The sequence below is a fragment of the Balaenoptera physalus genome (genome assembly GCF_965194825.1).
Source record: "Balaenoptera physalus genome assembly, chromosome: 3".
Lineage (NCBI taxonomy): Eukaryota > Metazoa > Chordata > Mammalia > Artiodactyla > Balaenopteridae > Balaenoptera > Balaenoptera physalus.
The window spans coordinates 7,701,401-7,726,807 of NC_138890.1; the positions used below are offsets into that span (position 1 = coordinate 7,701,401).

A 25,407-nucleotide genomic window follows, 5' to 3' on the forward strand; every position below is an offset into this window, starting at 1 on the left:
GTCATATCTAGGAGTCCATTGCCAAATCCAAGGTCTCAGAGATTTACCCCTCTGTTTTATCCTAGGAGTTTTATAGCTTTCACTCTTATGTTTAGGTCATTGATTAATTTGAGTCAGGTTTTATATATGGTGTGAGGGTAGGAGTCCAGCTTCATTCTCTTGTACAGGGAGACCCAGTTGTCCCAGCACCATTTGTTGAAGAGACTATTTTCTGCCCCTTGAATGTTCTCAGGACCCTTGTTAAAAATCAGTGGACTATACGGGACTTCCCTGGCGGTCCAGTGGTTAAGAATCTGTGCTTCCAAGGCAGGGGGCATGGGTTCGATCCCTGGTCGGGGAACGAAGATCCCACGTGCTGTGAGGCATGGCCAAAAAATAAAAAACAAACAAACAAAAAAATCAATTGACTATAAACATAGGGTTTATTCTGGACTCTAATTCTGTTGATGTATGTGTCTCTCCATTTGCCAGTACTATTCTGTTTTGATTACCATACCTTCGTAGTGGGTTTTGAAATCGGGGAGTGTGAGTCTTCCAGCTTTGTTTTTTTTTTCAAGATTGTTTTGGCTGTTATGAGGGTGATTGGGAACACTTTGCACATTTGTACTCATGCTTCTCTCTATAAATATATTTTGTCTTTGTTGTTGATTTGGTGAACCACTTGAAAGCAAGTTGCAGACATCACAAGAATTCACTTTCCTTCCATATGTATCTTTCAATGATAAGAACATTCTTCTGCAGAATAATGCTCCTGTCACATCTAGATCATTTAAAGTTGTGGCTCCTGCAGCCCACACATTTCCCCACGTGTCCTTTGTAGCTGTTGAACGGTGTTCATTAGGCTGCAGTCCAGGACCACACCTGGCGTTTGACGGTCACGTCTCTTTAGTCTCCTTCACTCTGGAATACTTCCCAGCAATTTTTGCCTTTCCTGACTTTGACCGTTTTGAGGCAACCAGGGAAGTTGTCTTGCAGACGGCCCTGTGATCTGGCACTGTCTGTTGTCCCCTCGTGATGGGACCAGGGTGTCTGTCCCGCTGCCCCACATCCGGGCTACAGCATCGGGTCGGTTTGTCTCCTGGTGATGCCGTGTCTCATGGTTTGGCTGAGGTGGGGTGCCCCATGCTTGTTGAGTGAATGACTAGTAACAGTAGTAGTGGCGGGCATGGGGGTGCAGTGCTTCCTGTATGCGTGTGTTGGGCCCGACCCCTGCCCCACCGTTAGTCCCGCTTGACAGATGAGAAAACTGAGGGCTCAGACCTGCCCTGGTGACACACTAAGTGGAGTAGGCGGGGCATGAACACGGGCCGTCAGGCTCCTGTGGCCACACTCAAAATACGTGCAAGAAGGAAGGGGCTCAGCGGGAGGAAGCAGAGGCACCACTGGCATTTCTTTCTTGACCCCCGCCCACCCCTGCTCAGCTCTGAAGGCCGACGACGCCCCCATGTGACACGGAGGGGCCGGTGGCTGAAGGCCCGACTCCCTCAGCTGGGCCTGGGCTGCCCACTGGGTTCCCGTGACCCCCTGAGCCTGCCAGACTTGCCCTTCTCTCCCCTGTGTCTTCCCACCTCAGTGCCCAGGAGCGACAGGGGGTCTGGCACCAGCAGACCGTGAGGGAACGTCCTGGCACAGGTGCCCCCCCTGGGCCCCCCAGTGCCTGGCGACTCCCTGTCCCCCCACCTCAGCCCCGGTTGCCCTGTGGACAACTGTCCTCTCCTGCTGGACAGACTGCATCCTGTATCCCCGCTGGGGACGCTGATCAGCCAGCGCCTCGTCCTCAGCGTAGGCTGGGCAGGCAGAGCACATGGCAGCGCTCGTGGGGCGGGTGTTGTGGCACCCTGGAAGGATCTGGGGTGCCGTGAGAGGGGGGGGAGGTGGCCCCGGGACCTGGCGGCTCACGCCCGCCTCCCTCCTCTCGCAGATGAAGACGTCTGTGTGTTCAAGTGCTCGGTGTCCCGGGAGACGGAGTGCAGCCGTGTGGGCAAGCAGTCCTTCATCATCACCCTGGGCTGCAACAGCGTCCTCATCCAGTTCGCCACGCCCAGCGGTACGTCTCCCTTCTTTCCCAGCAGCACACGGAGCGCCCAGAGCCAGGGGGCTTAGGCTCTCAGCCGTGGCGGGCGGGGGGCCTGGAGCCCGGGTAAATCATAGCCCGTTCATCTGACCCAGCGAATGCCCCGCCAACATCAGAAATATTCCCAAATGGAAATATGTCCACGGTAAGAGTACGTGCTCGCTGCCTGGACACTCTGCCCCAGACCTCGCTGGCTCCTTTGGGTCCTTCTGGGCTCTGCTTATATGTCCCCTCCTCTGAGAGGCCTGTCCTGACCTGCCCACACCCCAGGCCTCTTGGAGGAGCCAGTCAGATGGGGGTCAGGGGCCCAGCCCTCCCGCAGCAGTGGATGGGGTGAGACAAGGTCCTGAGGTTGGCAGAGGCTTTGTTCCGAGTGCAGAGGAGACTCTGGAGGGTTCTAAGCAGACCCATCTGGGGGACACACGAGCAGGGCTTGCGGAGCCCCAGGCGAGTGCTGCTGGTGGCTCTGGGTAGGGGTCAGCAGTGGAAGTGGTGAGCCACCCTGGGCTGGAGACCCCTCGAAGGGTCCAGCAACCGGACTTGGTCCCTGCAGAGCCGAAGTCAGTGGGCCTGGTGGTCGGCGCAGGGGCTGGGGCAGGAGAGCCCAGGATGGAGAGGCCGCCTGCCCACGGCTGCCCCCAGCATCCCCAGAGCCCTCTTACTTGTCTCAGTGCCCCCGATGGAGAGAGGAGGCTCCCCCAGCCCAGACCCTCAGGACTGCCCGCCCTCAAGTGGCCTGGCTTCAGAGCTGAGAGACGCCGGGCTGGGAGAAAGCAGCCAGGTGCCTGACCACCTCCCGCCAGGAGCTCCACATTCCGTTTCCTTCTTTATACAAAATCAATCCCAATTCAATGTTTAAAAAAATAAGTTACAGAAACACCACCAGGGTTATCATTAAGAGTTGATGTTTTAGATCCGCCTCGTCTTCTTCTGCTTCATGGATAGTTATATTCTGATTTTTTTTCCTTTCAGTCCTATCGGTTTCTTAAATTGTGGTCAAGTATACATAGCAACAATTCTACCACGTTAATAACCCTTTTTGAGTGTACATTTCAGTGGTATTAAGTATATTCATGTTGTGCAACCATCACCACCATCCAGCTCCAGAACTGTTTTATCTTCCCAAACTGTATATTTTTAAGATATTGTCTTTTAGGTGTCTTTTTTTTTTTTTAATTTATTTTTGGCTGCATTGGGTCTTCATTGCTTCACGTGGGCTTTCTCTAGTTGTGGTGAGCGGGGGCTGCTCTTCATTGCAGTGCGCGGGCTTCTCATTGCGGTGGCTTCTCTTGTTGCAGAGCACGGGCTCTAGGTGCATGGGCTCAGTAGTTGTGGCGCGAGGGCTCAGTACTTGTGGTGCGCAGGCTCAGTAGTTGTGGCACACGGGCTTAGTTGCTCCACGGCACGTGGGATCTTCCCGGATCAGGGATCGAACCTGTGTCCCCTGCGTTGGCAGGCGGATTCTTAACTACTGCGCCACCAGGGAAGTCCTGTCTTTTAGTTAATTGTGTTAAAATACGCCTAACGTAAAATTTACCATCAACCATTTTCAAGTGTCCAGGTTCCAGAGGTATTAAAGCACATTCACGTTGTTGTGCAGCCATCTCCATCATCCATTTTCATCTTCCTAAACTGAAGCCCTGTTCCCATTAAACACTAACTCCCCCTCCCCCTCCCTGTCCCCTCCAGCCCCTGGCCCCCACCATCCTATCTGTCTTCATGATTTTGTTTTGCTTCTTTTTCTTGATGCAACTTAGTGGTCTGTGTTCATAAACATAGTTCATTTGCCACGTAACATCTGGTCCTGCAGACCCCTGGTGACTGGTTCTGTCATGTGCTTCTCAGTGTCCACTGGGGTCCATCCAGTCCCCTCTGACCGGACACTGGGGTGGCGTCCCTGTGTCCACTTGCCACCCACAGACACTGCCGTGAGCTGTGGGTGGACCCACGGGTATTTGCTGGGGCGAGTCCCAGAGACTTGACGGCCGGGTCATCCTTTGAAGGCTTTGGCCAAGCTGCCCTTTGGCGAAGCAGCGCCAGCCGCGTGGAGCACACTTGCCCCTGACACCTGCCTTCTCCCGTGCCAGTCACCAAGAGGCAGGCTTGGCTGCCCTTCTTCTTTTCCTTACTCTTCAACATTTGTGTGTATGTGTATGTGTGTGGGGGGGTTTCAGATCACTCATGCTCAAGGTAGAAAAGTCGGGGTGCACGCCTAGACAGAGCCCGCCACCCCTGAGCCGGCCACACATGACCTGGCTTCCCCCTTCCAGATTTCTGTTCCTTCTATAACATCCTGAAAACCTGCCGGGGCCACACCCTGGAGCGGTCGGTGTTCAGTGAGCGCACGGAGGAGTCCTCTGCTGTGCAGTATTTCCAGGTGGGTACATACTGCCTGGGCCAGGCTGCTGCCCCCGGTGGCCCCCAGAGGCCGCGCGGCACAGGGCAGGCCCACCCGGGTTCATGTCCTGGCTCTGCCCCTTACTCGCTGAGTAACCTTGGGCAGGTTTCCTCCGCTTGCTGGGCCTCAGTTTCCTCATCTGTGAAACAGAGATGCCAGTGCCTGCCTACGAGGGTTGCTGGAAGGATTTGAGTGCAGGTGAAGCTCAGGTCCACAGGCATTTTGAGTAATGATAGCATAGTTACAGTGTCCTGAACACGTAGGGCATGCCAGCCACTGGCCCCAGCGCTTTGACACGTACGGAAGCACTTGAACCCTCCCAACAACTCTAGGAGGTAAGTACTATTGTTGTCCCCATTTTACAGATGAGAAAACTGAGGCTCAGAGAGGTTAAGTGACTTGCTCCAAGTCACACAGCTATTATGCAACAGAGCCAAGATGGGAAGCCAGGTCTGCCTGATGCCAAAGCCTGTGCCCCTGCCCAGGTGCCACGCTGCCTCCCGATCGCCTGTTGTCTTACAAAGAGACCCCACAGCACCTCACCTGCCTGGCGCTCTGAGTTCTAGGGTTCTGTTTGATCCACTCCTCCACTTCTTTGGGGCCCCTAAGATGGGGCAGGTGGCCCTTGATCCCAGAATCCTGCGTGTGGCATATCCTCAGTTCTCCTGGGTTGCTTCCAGGACCAGGTATCAACCAACTGTGTCCTTTGGCCACGGTGACGGTGGTGGTGTCCTACCTGGGGGCTGCCTCTAGCTTCCAGCTCCCTCTACTGGAGCAGGTAGCTGGGGAGTCCAGGCCAGCAGAGGGGGTGCGGCCTCCCCAGGGAGATCTCTGCCCGAAGTGGACCCTTCTCTGCCACAGGGTCGGCCAGGGCCTCGGCCATCTGTCTGCTGCGTGCCCTGTGCCATTGGCATGTCTCTGTTCCAGTTTTATGGCTACCTGTCCCAGCAGCAGAACATGATGCAGGACTACGTGCGGACAGGCACTTACCAGCGCGCGATCCTGCAGAACCACACGGACTTCAAGGACAAGGTGAGCAGGGCCGGCTGCATCCACCCTGCTGCCTTCCGCCCTCTCCCTCAGGCTCCGTGCCCGCCTCACTGGCTCAGTAGCCTCTTTCTTTTTTTTCCCCCCCCTTTGTTCATTGATTTTATCTTTAATTTTTTCAGATTGCAAAAGCAAAATCTACTTTTTGTAGAAGCCCAGTGTGTATCAGATGGGCATGAAAGGCCTCTGTCATTTCCCTCCAGAATGACCACTGCCAACAGTAAAGCTCTCTTCTTCCAAAATTTTCCCCATGCATATACCAGCATATATAGTTTAGGGTTATAATCTTTTTAAAATACAGATATACAAAATAGGACTGTATTCTACATTCACTTCCTGCAAAATACTTTTCCCCCACTTAATGTTGTGTCTTGGCATGTACTGTTAAGTTACGTGGATGTAGTGTAATCTAGTCACTTCCCTAGTTCCTTTTAAAATCTTTTTGCTGTTACCAAGTAGTGAGCAGTTGACCCTTGAACAGCATGGGTTTGAACTGCACTGGTCCACTTACATGCGGACTGTTTTCGATAGATATGAGCAACTGTGCTACACGATCCACAGTTGGCTGAATCTACGGCTGCAGACCCGTAGATATGGCGGGCCAACTGTACGGTTATACTCGGATTTTCTACCGGGTGGTGGGGTTGGCGGCGTCCCTGACTCCCGCGTTGTTCGAGGATCAACTATATACTCGTGATTAAAAAGAGACCAGAGTATATATATTCGGAGGTGAAATTTTATTCTGTTCTCTTCCTCCCATGGCCTAGAGTTTGTTTTTCCTTTTTAACCACATGAAAGCTTGTGGTTTTCTCGACATATCTAGGGGGCTGTCCACATGATCCACGTGGATCTATTTCATCTGGCGCCTTGGTGATGCCCTCCCCCAGCATTGCTGAGATTCCCCTCAGGCGACTGAGCCTCCCGGTCCCAGGGCCTGAGCCCCACAGGCTGGGAAGGAGTCATCCTCGACACAGCGGCCATCCCTATGCCCTGACGGCTGGCGTGGGCAGCGTTGGGGCAGTGCTTGGGGCCCGGGAAGCCCATGTCCCTTCAGCACAGCCTCTTCCAGCTCTCCCACGACGCAGATCCATTTCCTAGTTCATCTAGAGCTCTGAGAGGCACCCGAGGCCCTCCCACCCGACAGCACCAGCGCCCCTGCTGGGCGCTCGCCCTGTGCCCCACCGCCGTGCCCAGAGCAGGTCTCCTTTAGCGCCTGTGCACCAGAAACGTTTATCCTGATTCCGCTTGTGCGCGGAAGCAGTCAGACAAATCCAGAGTGTGGGACAGTCTACCACACGCTAGCCGGGACTCCTCCCAGAGCCTGTGCTCTGGGGCCCAGCAGCCCTGGAGAGGGCACCCGAGTGGGAGCTTTCCCCGGGGCTCTTCCCAGGTTGCGGGGTTGCCCTGTGGGGCCTGGGGTGGGAGGCCGCCCTCCTCCTGCTGGCCGCGTGGCCCTGGCCAGTCAGCCCTGCGTCTCAGTGGTTCTGCTGCGGGGCTCAGAGGTGTCCTTACCTAGTGAGCACTCATTCCCACGTGCTGCATAGACCGCGCACACCATTCCTTCTTGAATCGGGTCTGAGAGTGTGTACTGGTCTTAACATCCTAGCTGTCCTCAGAAGTCCCACTCTACCACCTTTGGATCCAAACTGCAGGCTCCTATGGCTCTCAGAAAGCACCCTCGTGGGCAGCTGGCCGTGTAGAGGGGAAGCAGGCCGCAGGGCGGAGAGCGTGCTCCGTGGGTGGGTCTGCGGGGAGGGAGCGCCCCGTGACACACACATCTTTACGATCACGTCAGTTTACCACTAATTTGTCCTCACTGCCCCCTCCTCCCTCAGATTGTTCTTGACGTCGGCTGCGGCTCTGGGATCCTGTCGTTTTTCGCCGCCCAGGCTGGAGCGAGGAAGATCTACGCGGTGGAAGCCAGCACCATGGCCCAGCACGCCGAGGTCAGTGGCCCTCGGGGGCCCAACCTGTCTCCGTGCCCCAGCTCTGTGCCTGCTCCAGCCTGGGGAAGCCAGCCCTGCTGGGAGCCCCCAGGAGATCTGACCCCTGGGTCCAGGGGAGCCTGGGAATGTCATTCTCTACTTTGGTCTCTTGTCCCCGAAACTGAGTGGTTTCAGGGGGAGGGGCTTGCTGGGCCTGAGGTAGTCTCCCTTCCATGATGGGTGGTGGCCCAATGGGTTCAGGGGTGATTTGGGGTCTTCAGGGGCTTGATGGCCTGGTGCTTCAGGGTCTGGACTGTGCAGTCACACAGACCACGGTGGGATCTCGGCCCGGGGCAAGCCGCCCACCTCTCTGAGCCCCACTTGAGACGTGGATGACGACAGGATTTCATTTTGTCAGTTGATGCTTTTTTGGCACTGAAGCCCTCACCACAAAGTTTAAAACCTAAAAGCTACAAAGGTAAACAGTGAGGATGCTTCCCTCCCCCACCTCTGGCTCCCAACCACCTAGATCCCCCCCCACTGGAGGGAGAGAGACGGATGTGGAAGCTCCCCAGAGCCACTCCATGAGCCCCCATGGGCTTCTCCACCCGCCAGCTCCCACACGAATGTACACGCCACCGTCTTGCACCTGGCTCTGCTCTCTTTACCATACATCTGGGATATGTCTGTGTCATCATGTCAAGAGCTTCCTCACTCTTTCTAGTGGTTGCAGAGCATCCCTTTGCCTGGACGGACCACTGTGTATTGAGACACAGGCTGTAACTGACACTGAGGCTGCTTCTCAGTCTGGAGCACAAACGCTGCACCGAATCCCCTGTACACGTGTCCCCTCTCCATGTGAGGTTACGTCCGTAGGGCAGATTCCTAGCACTGGAATCGCTGGGTCGGAAGGTGTGTCCAGGTTTAGCTTTGGCAGCTGTAGCAAGGCCTACTTGTCCTCGTCCCCAAGGTGACATCAGGAGGCTGCGGAGCTGCAGGAGGGGCGACCCGACAGGGAGGCAGAGGGGAATCTGGTGGCCAAGTGTGGGCGGAGGCCCTCCCCCGCGAGGACCCCCGTGACCCCTGTGGCTCGCCCGCCCTCAGGTCTTGGTGAAAAGTAACAACCTCACGGACCGCATCGTGGTCATCCCCGGGAAGGTGGAGGAGGTCTCGCTCCCCGAGCAGGTGGACATCATCATCTCGGAGCCCATGGGCTACATGCTTTTCAACGAGCGCATGCTCGAGAGCTACCTCCACGCCAAGAAGTACCTGAGGCCTGGGGGTGAGTGTCCCTGCCGGCGCGGGCCACTGCCTGGGTGGGCATTCCCTGGGCCCGAGGCCAGGGGTGCGCCCCCGGGGGCCCCTTCAGAGAGCCCCTGGCTGCCGCTTAGTCAGCACGGGTGTGGTTCAGCTCCCCACTGGCCTGAGCTGGCGGCCTGGGGTACAGAAGGCATCTGGGCCTTCACCCCCGCTCCCTACCCGGACCTGACCTCAGCTGGCTGGGCCCCAAACGAGGCCACGTGTCCACTTGCCCGGCCTGCTCGGTCAGGGTACGGAGGGGCTCCCCTCAGGCCCGCGGAGAGCCACTGGGCTGCCTCTGGCATCTCATGGCCCATGGGGGACAGTGTCTGGCTGGGCTGTGGTCGGAGCAGGACATGTTCTGTGGCCGGCACCTTCCCCGAGGAACTGCCCTGTCGTCTTCATTCCTAGCGCTGTAGACCTTGCCCTCAGCCTGACGGGCTCCTGCGCTCATCACCATGGGGTGGGGTGTGTGTGTGTGTGTGAGTGGGATGGGGGTTCCTGTGCACTGGGGGGCAGCTGATGTCTGTGGTCTCCTGTCTGTGTCACTACCTGCCTGTCTGTGCTCTGGGGTCATTGGGTCACTGTTGACACCTGCCCATCTGTGTCACTGGTGGTCTGGTCTGTGCGGGGCCCTGAACATCTGCCGACGTGTCCGTTTCTCTGCTCAGTTCTGGGCACGTTCTCAGTATTTCTGTACAGGAAAGGGGCTGTGTGTGTGTGTGCGTGTGGTACAAGACGACCCCCGCCGGGGCAGAGCACGGGAGGCCCGTGCACTTGTGGGGCCCGTGGGGGGCAGGGGAGGAGTTGGTCTGTGGGGAAGGGCCTGCCTCAGGCTCCACTCTGGGAGGTGGGAGGTAGGAGGTGGCTGCCATTCCCCACAGCTCTGTCCCGCGACCCAGGTGTGTGGGAAGCCAGGCTGCCCCAAGGCTTGTCCTAGACCTGCTCTCATGCTCTGCCCTGTTGATGGGCCAAGCTAGCCGGGCGGTGGGGTCGGGGGGGCGGTGGGAGTCGGTGGGGGGGGTGGTGAGCAGCAGCCCCAGCAGGGTGTGGGCTCCTCCTTATGGGACGGAAGGACAGACAGGAGTCAGGCTCCGGTGGGCAGCTGCACACTCACCCCACTGGTCAAGCAGCCTGTCCAGGATCGGGCCTGGGGCTAACCTCTTCCCCTTCAGCCTGCATGAGTGTGGCTTCATTCCATCTCAGGAAGCTCTTTCGGGGGATTAAGGGAACCCTCCCCGCAGCTGCACAGTTTTAGGTGCCTTCAGGGCTGGGGGCACTTTTCCATGATGCTCCGGGGGGCTGATGGGCTCCTCCTGGGCAGGGGGCCTGGCTTGTGGCCTCTGGGCCAGTGAGCCCCTCCCTTCCCCACCCCAGTGGCTGCAGCTGAAGGAAGGCTTGAGAAGGCAGATTCCCAGCACCTCAGGGACTCTCCCCTGGAATAAGAGGGAGGGAGGGAGGCCCACATCTGGAGGCCAGGTGACTTGGGGCCCTAGACTCTCGAAGTAGGCGGGGCCTCCTGAGCCCTGGCTCTCCTTGCCACTGGCTCTGACTCATCTGTCTGTTCCTTGAGTCCCCCTCCCATTTCAGGCCATGCAAGTGGTCCACCCTGCCTGCCAGAGCCTGGGCGGTCCTGTGGTGGGGATTCAGCTGGGGCCCGTGATGCCATAGCCTGGGGCTCACCCTTGCTCTGTCCACAGCACTTTCCTTTGCTTTCCCTGCTGCACGCCTATCCGAGAGACACCGTCTGGCTGACGGAGCAGGGCCCTTGGAGGCCTGGCCACACCCCAGGCACTGCTTACTTACCCCTGAGGCTCTGGCAGGTGCTTTCCTGTCTCCCAGCCCTTGTAATGGGACTTGAGGCCAGGCCCTCTTTCCTCCCTGGCTAGCTGTACAGGTTTAGTGAGAAGGTGCATGTCAAGTATTCAGTGGCCGCTGGCAGAGTAGGTGCTCAGTATCTCTTCATTGCATGAGTGCATGAATGAGTGAATGATGAGTGAGAGGCTGGGAAGGCCCAGAGCTGGGGTCCTGGGGCCCTTTGGAGGCTCTGCCAGGTCCTGCTGGATGTCCCACCCTGACGCCAGCACCGCTCCCTGCCCCCACTCCCAGGAAACATGTTCCCCACCATTGGTGATGTCCACCTCGCACCCTTCACGGATGAACAGCTCTACATGGAGCAGTTCACCAAGGCCAACTTCTGGTGAGTGTGCCCCTGGGTGTCCTGCCTTCTCAGGGATGGCCCCACCTTTCTCTTATTCCTTATCCTCAGTAGGACCTAAAAGACTTGGGCTGGATGAGGGCCAGCTGGGAGAGAAGGCAGGCTGCCCCAACTGTGTCCTGCTGCTGGTGACCTTGCCATGGGGGGTGGGGGCTTTCTGCAGGTACCAGCCATCCTTCCATGGAGTGGACCTGTCAGCTCTCCGAGGTGCTGCGGTGGACGAGTATTTCCGGCAGCCTGTGGTGGTGAGTGGGGGCACCCAGGGCACTCACTACCACAGTAGCACGGGGCATGGCCCTCCTCTGGGGTGACAGGAGAGGGGCATTGGCTTTCCTGTAAGGCCTTGTGCAAGCTGTGCAGCACTAGGCAGGCCACCGTTGCTCTCTGAGCTTCTGCCCCTGCATGGAGCTCTCACACAGGGATGTTGGGAATTAAGTAGCAATGCATGTAGAGTGCTTAGCGCATAGTAAGCATGCAGTAACGTGTTTACTGTCATTAGATGAATTGATCCTTGGTGAACTGATTTTATTTGATTAATTTTAATTATTGAGATTTTTGAACTGATGTATAGACCCATGGTTCAAAAATCAAAGAAGTATAAAAGTGGAAAGCCTCCCTACTTCCATCTCCAGCCACACAGTTCTTTTTCCTATAGGCAAACAGTCTTTGTTGTGTATTCTTCTAGAAGTCTTATATCTAAATGTGCCTATACAAATATACATATATTTAACCTTTTTTCCTTTCAAAGTATAGCATAATCAATATATTGTTCTGTCTTAGTTTGTCTGTGTTCAGAGGATATACACTGTATGATTTTGGTCCTTTGAAATTTGTTGAGAGCTGCTTTATGCCCAGTATGTGGTCTCTCTTGGTTTATGTTCCCTCTGTACTTGAGAAAAATGTATACCAATCACTTGTTGTGTACATTGTTATATTAATATCAATTTGGTCACATTTGTTAATCATGTTGGTCAAGTCTTCTCTATCTGTACTGTTTTTTTTGGTCTGCTTTTCCTATCTATTACTGATTGTAGATTTATTTTTCCATTTAGTTCTGATAGTTTTTGCCTTATTTTTTTTTGACATTACTGTTATTAGGTGCATACAGGTTTAGGATTATTTTTATATCTTCCTGTTGGATTGATCCTTTTGTCACTATAACAAGTGTCTTTTTTTTATCTCTAGTAGTACTTCTTGCCTTACAGTCTTTTTTTTTTTTTTTTTTTTTTTAGTTTATTTATTTATTTATGGCTGCGTTGGGTCTTCATTGCTGTGCGCGGGCTTTATCTAGTTGCAGCGGGCGGGGGCTATTCTTCGTTGCGGTGCGCGGGCTTCTCATCGCGGTGGCTTCTCTTGTTGCAGAGCACGGGCTCTAGGTGCGCAGGGTTTCAGTAGTTGTGCCTCACGGGCTCAGTAGTTGTGGTGCACGGGCTTAGTTGCTCCGCGGCATGTGGGATCTTCCCGGACCAGGGCTTGAACCCACGTCCCCTGCGTTGGCAGGAGGACTGTTAACCACTGCACCACCAGGGAAGCCCAGCATCTCTAAACACTACCTCTGCCCCATTCTCTTTCTTCTTTTGGAGCTCTGATTATGTATACATTAGACCTTTTCACCATTTCTCGGATGATTCTTATACTCTTTTCTATACTTATACTTTTCTATCCCAATTGCATAATTTTCATGTTTTCTCCTTATCCATCTCCTAGTTCCAATCCTCTCATCACTATGTCTAATCTGAATTTCTTTTTTGTTTTTGGAAAAAAAATTTTTTTGTGTGATGAGAACTTTTAGGATTTACTCTCCTAACAACTTGCATGTATAACGTACAGCAGAGTTAATTATATTTATCATGGTGTACATTCCATCCCTAGTACTTACTTATCTTATAACTAGAAGTTTGTAGTTCCTTTTGACTGCCCATCCAACTCCTCCTCCCCCCTTGGTTTTCTAAAATTTCAGTTCTAGAGTTTCATTTTGCTTATTTTTTATTATTTCACTTCTCTGTGAAATTTGTTCACCTTTTTTCCTTAAACATGTTAATTCTAAGTCTCTGATCACTTTTAGTAGCTGGATAAGTGGTAACTGTATTTGTTTTTTCTTCCCTTGGTTTTTGGTACTTTGGTTCTGTCTCTTGGTATGCCTGGTCATTGAATGCCAGAATGAAAAATTATAGAGGCTCTGGATGATGTTTTTCTTTCTAAGGATTCGTTTTTGTTCAGGCAAGAAGCCATAATGACAGATTACCTTGGTTCTATGAGGCATTTAAGACATTTGGAGGTTGCTTTTCAGACTCTGCTTAACTGGTATATCGCCCAGCTTCCCTGTAAGGCAGCAGTTCTCAAACATTTTCGTCTCAGGACCCTTTTACATTCTCAAAAATGTAGAATCCCAAAGAAATTTTGTGTGCATTGTATTGAATGATGTACTGTCAATATCTATTGACACTAAAAACTAAACCCAAGAAATTTAAAAATACACATTAGTTAATCTAAGGATAACAGTAATAACCCTTACATGTTAACATAAATAGCATTTTTTAAAAAGAAAACTATTTTGCAAAACTTTCCAGCAAGAATTAGTGACATTTTAAATTTGCAAATCTCTTTAATGGCTGGCTTAGCAGAAGACAGTTGGATTCTGCTTCTGCATTCAATCTGTTGTGGTATCACAGGTGAGTGAATGAATGAAAAGGGCAGAAAACAGTGTTATATCGTGAAAATAGTTTTGACCTTGAGGGTGCTCTGGAAGGGACCACATTTTGAGAACCGCTGCTTTAGGGCATAGTCTTCATGGTCTTGGTGAGCCTGGTGGTTCACAGGGCCCCTTGTTCCAGCCTCCCAGCATCAACATGGTGCTGAACCTTTCATTAGCTTTTTAATCTCACAGAAGCAGCTTTCTGCTTGATTTCCCTACCCCCATCCCACATGTAGCTCAGGAATTGGCAAATGCCACGAAGTGAAATCACGTGCAGAATGTCCACCTCAAATTTCCACATTTCCGTTTTCTTTAGCATTTTGGCCCCTTGAGTGCTAGCTGCCTTGGTAATCCCGAGTCCTCATTTTGCTTTCCCCACCCAGGGAGGCTGCTGAAAGGCCCCATCCCAAGGGGAAAGGCACAGGCCGAAAAGCATCTCTCTCTCTCTCTCTCGGATCTTGGCCCCAAAGCTGTGGCTGCTGTGGTCGCTCTCCAGTGATTTCAGACAACTGGGGTTTTTTTCCTTTGTTTTTTATTCAGTTCATATAGTTCTTGGCAGGAGTGTTAGTCTGATAAGAAATCTCCGTCATGGCTGGGAGTGGACGTCAGTGCGGTTCTCTAACTTGTTTTTTTTTTTGTGTGTGTGTGAACTTGTTTAACAGTTTATCTTGGAGATCTTTCCCCATCATAAACAGCCTCTTCATTCTTTTTCATGTACATAATCTTTTATTGTTGGGCCATCACTCGTTTCATTAGATGGTTTCTAGCGTGTCGCTACTCTAGGCAATCTGTAACTCCATGTGTAAGTTTGTACATGTGCACATAGATCTGTAGGTTAAAATCCCAGAAGTGGAACTGCCAAGTCTTTAATGCAGATGAATGGTTGTCATTTTGCGAGCTGTCACCTAATTGCCCTCCATTGTGTTGTACCAATTCCTCCTCCCCCAGCATGTGTGAGAAGGGCAAACTGGTTTTAGCTGAATGGCCTAGAGGCCACAGCCAGACTCAGGACTTCACCCCGTGCCTGAAGTCAGGTCACATCTCTGATCTCTCCCAGGACACATTTGACATCCGGATCCTGATGGCCAAGTCTGTCAAGTACACGGTGAACTTCTTAGAAGCCAAAGAAGGAGATTTGCACAGGTACCGGCACCCATGCCCCGTCCTCCTGGGCCTGGCTCCTGCCAGAAGTCAAGGCCGCAGCCGGCTCCCTCAGGCAGAATTCTCCTCCCAGGGCAGGCGGGCAGGGCCCTCGAGACTCAACACCCGGATACCCCTCTTCTCTCCTGGCAGCCCCTGTTCAGCTTCCCCAGCAATCACTGCCCTTTGCCTTTCAGGATAGAAATCCCATTCAAATTCCACATGCTGCATTCCGGGCTGGTTCACGGTCTGGCTTTCTGGTTTGACGTCGCTTTCATTGGCTCCATGTGAGTGTAACAGGGCAGAGCAGGTGGCCCCTGCCCCTGGCCCCAGGGACTTGCCTGCAGTTGGGAAGCCCAGGCCTGGCTGGCTCAGATGATGAACTGGGGCCGCGAGGGCAGGACCCGACTTCTCTGGGTTCCACTGTTTCTTCCAAAGGCAGTGGGCGCTGGCCTTCACGCAGTAGGCTGCTGTGGCAGGGTGGGTGTCTACCCTGTTCTGAGTGACTGTTCTTCACGGGACCTGACTGTGTCTCTTGGCATGTATGTCAGGGTGAGTGGGTGCCCCATGGCTGTGGGGCTATGTGTTAACTTCCTGGACAGCCAGGCTGTCTCGGCTCCAGGGCCCCAGGGGACCCCTGGGTGGCGGGGCACAGATGCCTGGGGAGAGCTCAGGGTGCACAAGGTGGGGGCCGCAGCCCGGGCAAACGCGTGCCTCTTCCTGCTTGGCAGAATGACCGTGTGGCTGTCCACGGCCCCGACGGAGCCCCTGACCCACTGGTACCAGGTCCGGTGCCTGTTCCAGTCACCACTGTTCGCCAAGGCCGGGGACACGCTCTCAGGGACATGTCTGCTTATTGCCAACAAAAGGTGCGAGCTGCTGGCCGGGGCTGGGGAGGCAGGGGTCCAGTCCATCCACGCAGCCGGCTCATGGCTGGCCCCTCCTGCCTTCTCTACAGACAGAGCTACGACATCAGTATTGTGGCCCAGGTAGACCAGACAGGCTCCAAATCCAGTAACCTCCTGGATCTGAAAAACCCCTTCTTCAGGTAGGATGGGCCCTTGGCCTGCACGCGGTGGGAGGGGGAGTGCCCCTCCTCGCCTGCAGCCCCTCAGCCCTGTCGACCGGTCCATCTCTGCCGCAGATACACAGGCACGACGCCCTCCCCGCCGCCTGGCTCCCACTACACGTCCCCCTCGGAGAACATGTGGAACACCGGCAGCACCTACAACCTCAGCAGCGGGATGGCCGTGGCTGGTGAGCAGGCCCGCGTGTGGGTGGGGCAGGTGCCAGCATCACTTCCTGGACACACCTGCCAGTGCTTCCTGAGTAAACGCTGGCAGTTCTGGCCCCTCGAATCCCTGCCCAGGACACTGTCCCCCGCCCCTGACATCTCCCTCCCCGGCACAGGGATGCCGACCGCCTACGACCTGAGCAGTGTTATCGCCGGTGGCTCCAGCGTGGGCCATAACAACCTGATTCCTTTAGGTGAGCGCATGGGGCGGGGGGCGGGGGGGCACGCTGGGGGCGAGCTCAGGCCTTCGGCCTCACCCCCTTTTCTTCTTCCTGGGGGCTGAGGTCCCCCGCGCCGTTCCTCTCTGTCTCACTCTGCCAGCACCGCGCCCACCCGCTACGCCGGGCACGTGGGCTGGGCGGGCTGGGGGCGGTGACGCCATCTCCTTTCCTTCCTTCCTTCCTCTTGCTGTGCAGCCAACACGGGGATTGTCAATCACACCCACTCCCGGATGGGCTCCATAATGAGCACGGGGATTGTCCAAGGTAACGGTGGGCGGGGGGAGCAGGGTCCCGCGGGTGTGAGGGTGCCCACCGCCGGGCGCCCGCCTGCCCTCTCGCCTGCGCTCTCTCTCTCTGACTCTGCCGTGGGTCTGGGCGGGCGAGGGGGCAGAGCTGGCCCCTCAGTGCCCACATCCCGCCCCACAGGGTCCTCCGGCGCCCAGGGCAGCAGCGGCGGCAGCTCCAGTGCCCACTACGCGGTCAACAGCCAGTTCACCATGGGTGGCCCCGCCATCTCGATGGCCTCGCCCATGTCCATCCCAACCAACACCATGCACTACGGGAGCTAGGCCCCTCTGGCGTGGAACGGACTGACAGCACCAGGAAACCAAATGAAGACCCTGCCCAACCCCCCTCCACCCGGGTGGCTCTCACCCTTGTACCGGAGAAGCCCAAACACCTGCTCACAGCCCTCTTTGCTACGGGAACTTGAACACTTTTTTACACGATGTTGCCGCCGCCCCCAGCCCGCTGCCCGCCCACATCTTGGCCCTGAGCGCGTGTCGCTGCCATATTTTACACACGATCGTGTCGTGGGAGCCCTGTTACCCGCTCCTGCCCTCTCCACCCTGACCTCGGTTTGAAGTCTTCTGTAACAGGTGTGTCCGGGCCTGACAGCTGCAGGCCTGGCAGGGAGGGAGGGGAGCAGCTGCCGCCCGTCCCCCAACCCCATCCCCTGGCCCCTCAGGCCTGCCCCCTGCCTATCTCCAGTGGGAAGGCAGTCCTGGCCAGGCGGGGCCTCCCCTTCAACTACCAGGCCTTGGTCACAATGGGCGTGACATGCTGCTTTTTTTAATTTTATTTTTTTACGAAAAGAACCAGTGTCAATCCACAGACCCTCCGAGACATCAGGCCGGCCGGGCCGAGCCAGCAGCCCCTCTCCCCAACTCAGAGGCTCGGTGGCGAGGGGCAGCCCTGCCGAGTCCTCAGGATGGGGCGGGGCCAGGCCTCTGGAGCCCCTCGGCCCCCTCCCACCAAAGGGTTCACCTCACACTTGAATGTACAACCCACCCGGCTGTCGGGAAGGCCCTCCGTCCTCGGCCCCTGCCACTTGCTGCTGTCCTGTCCCTGAGCCCCTGCAGGTCCCACACCCACGCCAAGAGCTAGAACAGGTGGCCCCGTGGGCCCTGGGCCTGGAGGGAAGGGTCACTGTCAGCCGCTTGAGCAGACACAGAAACCTCAAGGGTCTGTCGTGGAAGGCATCTTTTTTCCTCGTAGCTAACGTTAGGCCTGTGTATCCCCTTCAGTATTTGTAGATGCTCCAGTCCCTACTACTATGATGGCATTTTGGTCCCTCCCCAGCCTGGGAAGGGGCCTTGCAGGGACCTCTCCAAAAAAAGAAAAAAAGAAAAGAAAAAAAAAAAAACCAATAAAGAAGGAAATGTACGTTTCAGCACAGGCAATTTTCTTCTACTTCTGCTCCCCGTTTCTAACACCCCAAACTCGGATGTGGTGGAGCTCAGGCTAGGCCCAAGGCCCACTAACTGGGTCCCCCAGGAAGAGCAGGCACAGCCGAGGCTGGGGTGGCCCCCTGCGCTGCCCACCCATCCTGGCAGGTGGCCTGTGGGGCAATGGCTGCCCTGGAAGCTCCCTGCTCTGCCCCTCTCCCGCCTTTATATAAATTCTCTGAATCACCTTTGCATAGAAAATAAAAGTGTTTGCTTTGTAAGAAAAGTCTGGAAAGTAGCAAAATCATCTCGAGGTCTCAGGGGAGCCTTCAGTCACCGTCTGGGGGGCAGGGCAGGCAGAGGCGCCCCCTTATGTTGGGCCTGAAAGAGAGAAACTCCTAGGAGTGGCCCCATGACTTCTAACCTTGGGATGGGGGCCGGAGACCCCCTCAGCCACAGCCGGAAACAGTTCCTCACCTGCGGGCTCCAGCCTTCCTAGGCTGCTGCGGACCTTGGCGGGGGCGGTGACAGTAGTACGGTTGGGGGCTGAGATGTGGCCTGGTGGGGAGGTGCCGCGGGCTCCGGAGGCAGCGGCTGGAAGAAGTAAAACTGAACCGAGAGAGCCCTGGGTTAGCGTCAGAGGCAGCAAGCCAACGCCCGACCCCAGGCCCAGCCTGTGACCCCCGCAGCCGGGTACCTTACAGCCCGTGGCCAGGAGGGCGTGTAGCAGCACCACCACGGAGAGCAGCAGCACAGCCGCCAGCCGGCTGTCCTCGCGGACGACGGGCCACAGGGTGAACACCAGGCCCGTGGCTGACAGGGCCAGGGCCAGGGCTCCGGAGAGCCACTGCAGCCAGGGGACAGGGATGAGCCACAGGACCTGGGCACGACACAGGCAGCTGGCTACCAGGTTGTCCCCGTGGCGCCCGGGGCCCACCCGTCCCTGAGCCCGACTCACCACAGTGGGGATGAAGACAAAGAGGGAGTAGCCGTAGACGCACACCGTCTCCAGGAAGGTGTAAGGCCCCATGCGCTCCCGGACACCCTTGCGCCACTGCAGGAAGCCCCACAGCGCCAGCGGCACGAGCCACGCGTAGCAGTAGATGGCGGTGCCGGCCACGGTCACTGTGGGCAAGGCAGGTAATCGCCCCCGGGCCACAGCACCACCCCCGCCCCCACCCGCCAGGTACCAGGCCTTGCCCACTTCGCTTACCTTTGTGGAACTGGGGGCTGTAGTGGATGGAGGGATCCCTCCTCTGGGCCAGCACCAGGGTCAGGTTGCCGGTGACGGCCAAGACGAAGGCCAGTGTGGCACAGATCCAGAAGGGGCCTGCAGGCGGGGCACGGTCAGGGTCCCAGGGTGGGAGCTCCCAGGACAGGTGACTTGTCCCATCTTGTCCCAGCCTCTTCCCAGGCTCCGGGCTGCCTCCACCCCTCCACCCCATCGACCCCACTCATCGACCCGGCGTCACACCAGCGACAAACTGGCGGCTGAATCCAGTGCTGGCGCCCAGCACTCATCGTTCTTGGCCTCTTGATGGCCTTTGACATAGCTGACGCCCTCCTTCTGGAAACACTCTCCATGTGGTTCCCAGGACTTTACGTTTTTGCTTTTGTCTCATCTCACTGGCAACTCCTCAACCTTTTTGACTCCCTGAGCTCTTTAACAGCGGGGAGCCGGCCCGGGGCCCAGTCTTCAAACCTCTTCTCTGCGTTCATTCACCCCTCGTGTGATCTCGTTCAACCTCAGGGCCTTATGCCACCTCTGTGCCGACAACCCCCAAATGTCTCAAGTCTGGGCCTCTGCCCTGAACCTGCGGCTCCTATTCAACGTTCCCACTCCACCCCACCACACTGCCCGCCTTTCCGCATCAGTAAATAGCAACTCCTGCTTTCTGGTAGTCCAGCCAAAAACTCCGGAGCCTCCTTATCGCCTCTCCTTCCACCCCACATCTGACGTGTTGGCTTCATCTTTGACGTATGCCAGAATCCAACACCCGGCTCTCTCCACCCCAGGCCAGGCCCATCATCCCATGCTGGACCTCAGCAGTCACCTCCTCCCTGGTCTCCCAGCTTCTGCCCTCCCCCCAACCCCGCTCCTGCCCCGGGCCCAGAGCACCTAAGGACACTTAACTAAGATCCCTTCTCACCACAGCATAGGAGTCCTGTGTGACCTGTCCTGTCACCTCTGTGGCCTCCTGGCAGCTCACTCCAGTCCAATGACAGTGCTGCCCTGCAGTTCAGGCCTGTTTCCCCCACATCCCACTTCTGTAACGTTCTTCCCCGGGTCTCCCCACACCCCGCCTGACGCCAACCAGGCTCACTCTCTCACCCTCCTCAGAGGGATCGTCCCTGACCAACCCGTGCGAAATCGCAGTTCCCATTCTCTAAACCCCGTGCTTCTCTTCCTAGCCACAACGCCCTCTGCAGCCTCATTTGGCTCTATCTCCCTGAACAGAGTGTAAGTTTCACGCTCTCCATGAGTGATTCTGCTTTGTTCTCAGCTGTATACTGGGGCCTGGCAGTCAGTCCACATTTGTTCAATGAATAATCGAATGAACTGAACGCACGACCTCACTCACCATACAGGTCTGGCCGATTCCGCAGATGGTGCCGTACAAAGTTGTGGCCGGGCCGGGGCAGCAGCGAGCCTTTGATCCGGTCCAGGACCTGGGGGACAAGGCCGGGGCCTAGGATGGAAGCCCGCCTGGGGCTCTTCACCACCCAGGAGGAGAGGGGTCAAGCTCCTTAGGGGCTCCTTCCCTGCTGACCTCCCACCTCCTCTCTCTACACTCTGCCAGAAGGGGCTCCTGTCTTCCTATGGCCTGGAGCCCGCCCCTTCCCTGGGCAGCCCCCACGCAATACCCCAGCATCCCACCACTCTGAAGGACGCTTCAGGGCCTGCCATCTTCTTCTTTGCTTCCTCCTCCTCCAGCTTGGCTGCCCCGGACTCCCCTTTTTGCTCTCTCCCCCCACCCCATTAACTGTCATCAACAAGGCCTAGTCCTGGGCGTTCTCCTTCCCCCATCTCTCCCAACGTGTTCCCTACTCCGCAGCCCTGGTTTATTACCATCTCCCACCCTGGCCTGGGGCCTCCAATCCATGTTCCATGCTACTCAAGCCTCTCCTGCTCTAAACCCTTTCATGACTCCCCAGCACCCTTAGGATAAAACCCAGACTCCTTAACATAGCTCGTGAGGCCCTTGGTGATCTGGCTTCTCTCCGCCAGTCCCCCACCTCACTCTCCAGCCTGAGTGACAGGTAGCCTCTGCAGTAGTGTGTGCCTTCTCTCACCTTTGGTCCTCCGCATATGCTGTTCCCTGTGCCTGGAACATACTTATGCTTCCCTCCACTCTGCCTGGCTAGGTCTACCTTCTCCTCTAAGCCTCAGCAAATTCCTCACCTCCTCCAGTGGGCCCTTCCCTAACCCACCATATCACCTGTGTCCCCCGTGTTCCCAAGAGTCCCGGTCACGCCACATCCCTGCAGTGCACATAGTCACACCTACCAGCCTGGGTAGGAGCTCTTGTTCTCCCAGGTGCATATTGCCAGCACTTGCCCAGGGCCTGGCGCACAAGAAGTGCTCGGTGACTAGTGGCTGAACCCCAAGCGTGACTCCAAATCCCATCCCACCAGCTTTCCCGGCCTGACCTGTGCGGTGTCCACGTCAAAGAAGCTCTGATAGTAGCCAAAGGTCCAGAAACCAGGCTGCTGCTTCTCCTCCTGTAGGAGCTGCAGAGTGCAGGCTTTCAGCGCTGGGGGGGGGGGGGGGGGGTGTGTGGCAGGGGTGGGTGGTAGGGACAAGAGGCAGGGCACGGGGACTTATGGGACTCACCGCGGTCTTGTCACTCTCCTCCACCTCGTCCTCAGCTCCGTAGCTGCCACCTGAGTCCATGGCCACAGCCACGTGCCGCTGGGGCACCAGCTGATCACCTCTGGTGTTGGCCTCATTTGGGGTCTGGGCCAGCAGGTTAGTAGCTTCCTCGAACTCTGTCGAAAAGGCATATGGGACACAGGCGTATTTGGGAGTCAAGACAACTTGGTTTCGGGGTTTCCCCGGTGGCGCAGTGGTTAAGAATCCGCCTGCCAATGCAGGGGACACGGGTTTGATCCCTGGTACGGGGAGATCCCACATGCCGCGGAGCAACTAAGCCTGTGAGCCACAACCACTGAGCCCGCGAGCCACAACTACTGAAGCCCACGCGCCTAGAGCCCGTGCTCTGCAACAAGAGAAGCCACCGCAATGAGAAGCCTGTGCACCGCAGCGAAGAGTAGCCCCCGCTCGCCGCAACTAGAGAAAGCCTGCGCGCAGCAACGAAGACCCAACGCAACCAAGATAAATAAATAAATAAATTTATCAAAAACAAACGAAACAATTTGGTTTTGCCCACTGCTCATCTGGGGGCCAACGCTAACCGTGACCACCTGGGTGTTCACCCCCAACTCAGAGCACGTCTTCCTCAACTCTGGTGAGTGGGAAGGAGGTGTGTCCCCTCCCTTCTAACATGGGCCCGCAACTGAGGGCTGATTCTGGAATGAGGTAGAGGCTCGGGTTTGAGGCCTGAGTTTAGGGCGGGAGTGGGATTCGAGTCAGGGATGGGTTTCATGCCTGGGTCGGGGTTCACAGCTGACTGGGGTTCGGGTTAGATCTGAGTTGGAACCTGGATGGGAGGTTCCGGCCAGCGGAGGGAGTAGGAGTCGGGCCCGGTCGCGGATGCACTCACCGTGGAAGGCCAGCTCGTCTGCCGCTGCCATGGTCGCTCAGGGCCGTCACCGCATCCCGCTCTGAGGACAGAGGCCAATCAGGCCCGCCCCCGACCTCTCTCGGGGCCCCTCCTGGAGGCTAGCCTCAGCCCCGAGCCCGGTCTGGCGGCTAACGGCACCCACCGGGGCGTGAACTCGTCGCTCCCGCCCCACAGGTGCACCCACTGCCCCCTCACCTGCGGCTACCTCAACCGGCGGGGCCTGGGCTCTCTGCGCCTGCGCAACCAGCCTGCCAGCCACAGATGACCGTACTCCGATCTGACAGCAACATCCGGCGTCGGTCCGTATTCTACTCTCTTCCGATGGGAAGCCACTTCCGGCAGTGTTGACGCTTGCGCAGAAGAGACTCCCCGGGCCTTCTGCTTCGCCTACCTTGCGTTTCTCTTCGGAGTACGCACGCAAAGCCGGAAGACGATGGCGGCGGCCGGTCTGAAGAGATTTTGGCCCCGAAGCCGCGGAGAGACTGGTGACACTGCGGCCGCAAAGCCCGGCGTGTGGGCTCGGTTGGGTGAGTAGCGGCGGGAGGCGGCGGGGTGGGCGGCCGCAGCGGCCGGACCGCCCTCATCGCGCTTCTCTCCCCTCAGGCGCCTGGGCCCGCGCGCTGCTCCGGGACTACGCTGAGGCCTGCGGGGACGCGGCGGCGGCGGCGAGGGCCCGACCCGTGCGGGCGGCCGTGTACGTGGGGCTGCTGGGTGGCGCGGCGGCTTGCTGCGCCCTCGCGCCGAGCGAGGCGGCCTTTGAGGAGGCGCTGCTCGACGCGTCGGGGACCCTCCTGCTGCTGGCGCCCGCCACGCGCAACCGCGATTCGGAGGCGTTCGTGCAACGGCTGCTCTGGCTGCGGGGTCGCGGCTGCCTGCGTCACGTGAGCCTGGGCCTCTGCTCGCTGGTGTACGAGGCGCCCTTCGACGCCCAGGCCAGCCTCTACCAGGCTCGCTGCCGCTACCTGCAGCCCCGCTGGGTCGACTTCCCGGACCGGATCCTGGATGTGGGCTTCGTGGGCCGCTGGTGGGTGCTGGGGGCCCGGATGCGCGACTGCGACATCAACGACGACGAGTTTTTGCACCTGCCGGCACGTCTGCGCGTCGTCGGGCCCCACCAGCTGCACTCGGAGGCCAACGAGCGGCTCTTCGACGAGAAGTTCAAGCCCGTGGTGCTCACCGACGATCAGGTGGACCAGGCGCTGTGGGAGGAGCAGGTCTTGCAGAAGGAGAAGAAGGACCAGCTCGCCCTGAGCCAGGCCGACCCGCTGGTGCCGTCGGAAGTCGCGAGATGAAACCCAGACCAGCCTGGGTCCCGATCGGGCTCTGAGCCCCGACAGACTGTTGGCCCGGGATTGTGCAGTTGGTGTGAGTGAGCCTCAAACGCCGAGTGACGGAAATAAATTATTTGCACTGTTCTCTTCCTGCGTTTTCACAAAATCGGGGGTCTCCCTCTCACCTGTTGATCGTGAGCTGACGCTAATTCAGAGCCTCCTTGGTCTAGGAGTTGGGGAGAGCAGAGCGGCATGCCATGTGACGTTTAGCACTGCCAGAGTTAGTAAGGAGCATTAGACCGAAATGAGCCTTTTTCCACTGGGCTTCACAGCCTGAGGTATCACAGTTGTTAGGTAGCTGCCAAGCTCTACTAAGAACTTTGAGAGTGACCTGGGATAGGTGAAGCGCCCTCTCCGCACCTTAGATTCCTTCTCTGTAAACAGGAGCACAGTCTGCTCGGATTGTTAGCAAAATCAGAGACCAGCAGAAAGCACTCGGTACCTAGCAGGCCCTCGCGGTGTGCAGTGGGGCTGAGTGGGCAGGATTGTGGCTCTGAATCCACACCCTTCCTGCCCGACCCTGGGAAGCGCTCCCCAGCTTCACCTGCAGCCCTGCAGGGCCGCCCCGGGAAGTGCTCAGTAAACGGAGGACCACAGAGCCGGGAGCCTGGGTTCGCTTCTCTCTCAGAACAAAAGGATGTTTGGCTATAACAGGAACATTTTCCAGTTCTCTGTTTTTCTTTTCATTCTTAAGTAGCTTGAATCACTTCAGTTTTCCAGACCAGTCCAGGAGTTGGCCTCTAGATGTCCTCAGGGGCTGCAGGAGCCGGGCCGGGCGAGGTGCCTACTGTCCTCGCCAGGCACGCGGGGGCGCAGGTGAGACACGGGCAGAGGTGCTCCGCTCTGCCTCACCCAGGCCAGCTCCTCTGGCTGTGTGTCCCTGGCCCTGTTTTCTGGGACCCCACAAGTGTGCTGGGTGCCCCCGAGAGGAGGCCCACCCGTGACCATGGGGCAAGGCCGGTCTCCCACCCGCCAGAGCCCCATGGACCCCTGCGAAGAGCTCGGGCACCGCATGGCCATCACACACACCAGGCGAACCTGGAGTTTAGAAAATCACTGCCCACTGACCCTGTAAGGGACCCCTTTCTTTAAGCATCACAAAATGGGGACACCCCAGCTAGGAGCGTTGGCCCCAGGCCCTTTTCCTTTTTTACTTGTCTCTTTGTTCCCACACCTCCTTTGAGTCTCTTCCTGTGATCAGCTTCTGCTTCCTGGAGCTCTGGCCCGCGCCTGCCCACCTCCTCACCTGCCTTATGTTTTCCAAACTTCTTCTGGCACTGGGGTCTCGTGGGTTTCCCTTTATTTCCCCTTTATGTAGATCTTTTCCTTGGAGCAGAGCCTCATCCTGCCAGG

At 56.9% G+C, this 25,407-nt stretch overlaps 4 protein-coding genes across 14 annotated transcripts in view; 3 read left to right on the forward strand and 1 right to left on the reverse strand.

Annotated features, from left to right (window-relative positions):
• Positions 1-18,264, forward strand: part of CARM1 (coactivator associated arginine methyltransferase 1) — a 40,317-nt gene extending 22,053 nt beyond the window's left edge. Inside the window, exons 2-16 of one of the 5 annotated variants that reach the window (XM_082454926.1) lie at positions 1,922-2,047; positions 4,345-4,451; positions 5,400-5,504; positions 7,355-7,465; positions 8,549-8,726; positions 10,853-10,943; positions 11,125-11,206; positions 14,714-14,799; positions 14,994-15,083; positions 15,528-15,665; positions 15,755-15,844; positions 15,941-16,053; positions 16,207-16,284; positions 16,507-16,575; positions 16,738-18,264. In XM_082454926.1, coding sequence (XP_082311052.1) covers positions 1,922-2,047; positions 4,345-4,451; positions 5,400-5,504; positions 7,355-7,465; positions 8,549-8,726; positions 10,853-10,943; positions 11,125-11,206; positions 14,714-14,799; positions 14,994-15,083; positions 15,528-15,665; positions 15,755-15,844; positions 15,941-16,053; positions 16,207-16,284; positions 16,507-16,575; positions 16,738-16,880 — 1,607 coding nt within the window. In that variant the 3' untranslated portion in view covers positions 16,881-18,264. Of the gene's footprint in view, positions 1-1,921; positions 2,048-4,344; positions 4,452-4,837; positions 4,958-5,399; positions 5,505-7,354; positions 7,466-8,548; positions 8,727-10,852; positions 10,944-11,124; positions 11,207-14,713; positions 14,800-14,993; positions 15,084-15,527; positions 15,666-15,754; positions 15,845-15,940; positions 16,054-16,206; positions 16,285-16,506; positions 16,576-16,737 lie in introns of those variants that run through there. The other 4 variants (XM_082454929.1, XM_082454927.1, XM_082454925.1 and 1 more) reach the window with 4 other exon arrangements.
• YIPF2 (Yip1 domain family member 2) lies at positions 17,375-23,051 on the reverse strand. 5 transcript variants are annotated; one of them, XM_082454942.1, is made up of 10 exons: positions 22,919-23,051; positions 22,703-22,763; positions 21,814-21,968; positions 21,630-21,710; positions 20,561-20,648; positions 19,192-19,308; positions 18,937-19,103; positions 18,676-18,858; positions 18,456-18,587; positions 17,375-18,359 (listed from the first exon to the last, which is right to left on the reverse strand). In XM_082454942.1, the coding sequence occupies exons 2-9, from the start codon at positions 22,731-22,733 to the stop codon at positions 18,474-18,476; spliced, it is 936 nt and encodes a 311-aa protein (XP_082311068.1). In that variant the 5' UTR covers positions 22,734-22,763; positions 22,919-23,051; the 3' UTR covers positions 17,375-18,359; positions 18,456-18,473. The 5 variants fall into 5 exon arrangements, with proteins under 5 accessions (XP_082311068.1, XP_082311070.1, XP_082311071.1 ...); XM_082454944.1 differs by having other exon boundaries at positions 17,375-18,376; XM_082454945.1 differs by having other exon boundaries at positions 22,929-23,011.
• A 3-nt stretch (positions 23,052-23,054) lies between these two features.
• TIMM29 (translocase of inner mitochondrial membrane 29) lies at positions 23,055-24,138 on the forward strand. The gene is made up of 2 exons (XM_082454974.1): positions 23,055-23,250; positions 23,327-24,138. Exons 1-2 carry the CDS (start codon positions 23,157-23,159, stop codon positions 24,013-24,015), a joined length of 783 nt encoding a protein of 260 aa, XP_082311100.1. The 5' UTR covers positions 23,055-23,156; the 3' UTR covers positions 24,016-24,138.
• Positions 24,139-24,259: 121 nt separating this feature from the next.
• The window catches only part of LOC309657454 (GTPase HRas-like), a 57,710-nt gene continuing 56,562 nt past the window's right edge, over positions 24,260-25,407 (forward strand). For all 3 annotated transcript variants that reach the window (XM_082454963.1, XM_082454962.1, XM_082454964.1), the window contains exon 1: positions 24,260-24,870. In XM_082454963.1, the coding sequence (XP_082311089.1) occupies positions 24,799-24,870 (72 nt within the window). In that variant the 5' untranslated portion in view covers positions 24,260-24,798. The remainder of the gene's footprint in view (positions 24,871-25,407) is intronic.

Bases quoted from the DNA above. Each gene is read 5' to 3' on its own strand.
- YIPF2 (XM_082454942.1), bottom strand. From the start codon at position 22,733: ATGGCAGCGGCAGACGAGCTGGCCTTCCACG. The intron at 21,969-22,702 runs GTGAGTGCATCC...CCTTTTCGACAG, and splicing joins AGACGAGCTGGCCTTCCACG to AGTTCGAGGAAGCTACTAAC. The intron at 18,859-18,936 runs GTGAGTCGGGCT...TGTCGTGCCCAG, and splicing joins TTGTCTTCATCCCCACTGTG to GTCCTGTGGCTCATCCCTGT.
- TIMM29 (XM_082454974.1), top strand. From the start codon at position 23,157: ATGGCGGCGGCCGGTCTGAAGAGATTTTGGCCCCGAAGCCGCGGAGAG. The intron at 23,251-23,326 runs GTGAGTAGCGGC...CTCTCCCCTCAG, and splicing joins CGGCGTGTGGGCTCGGTTGG to GCGCCTGGGCCCGCGCGCTG.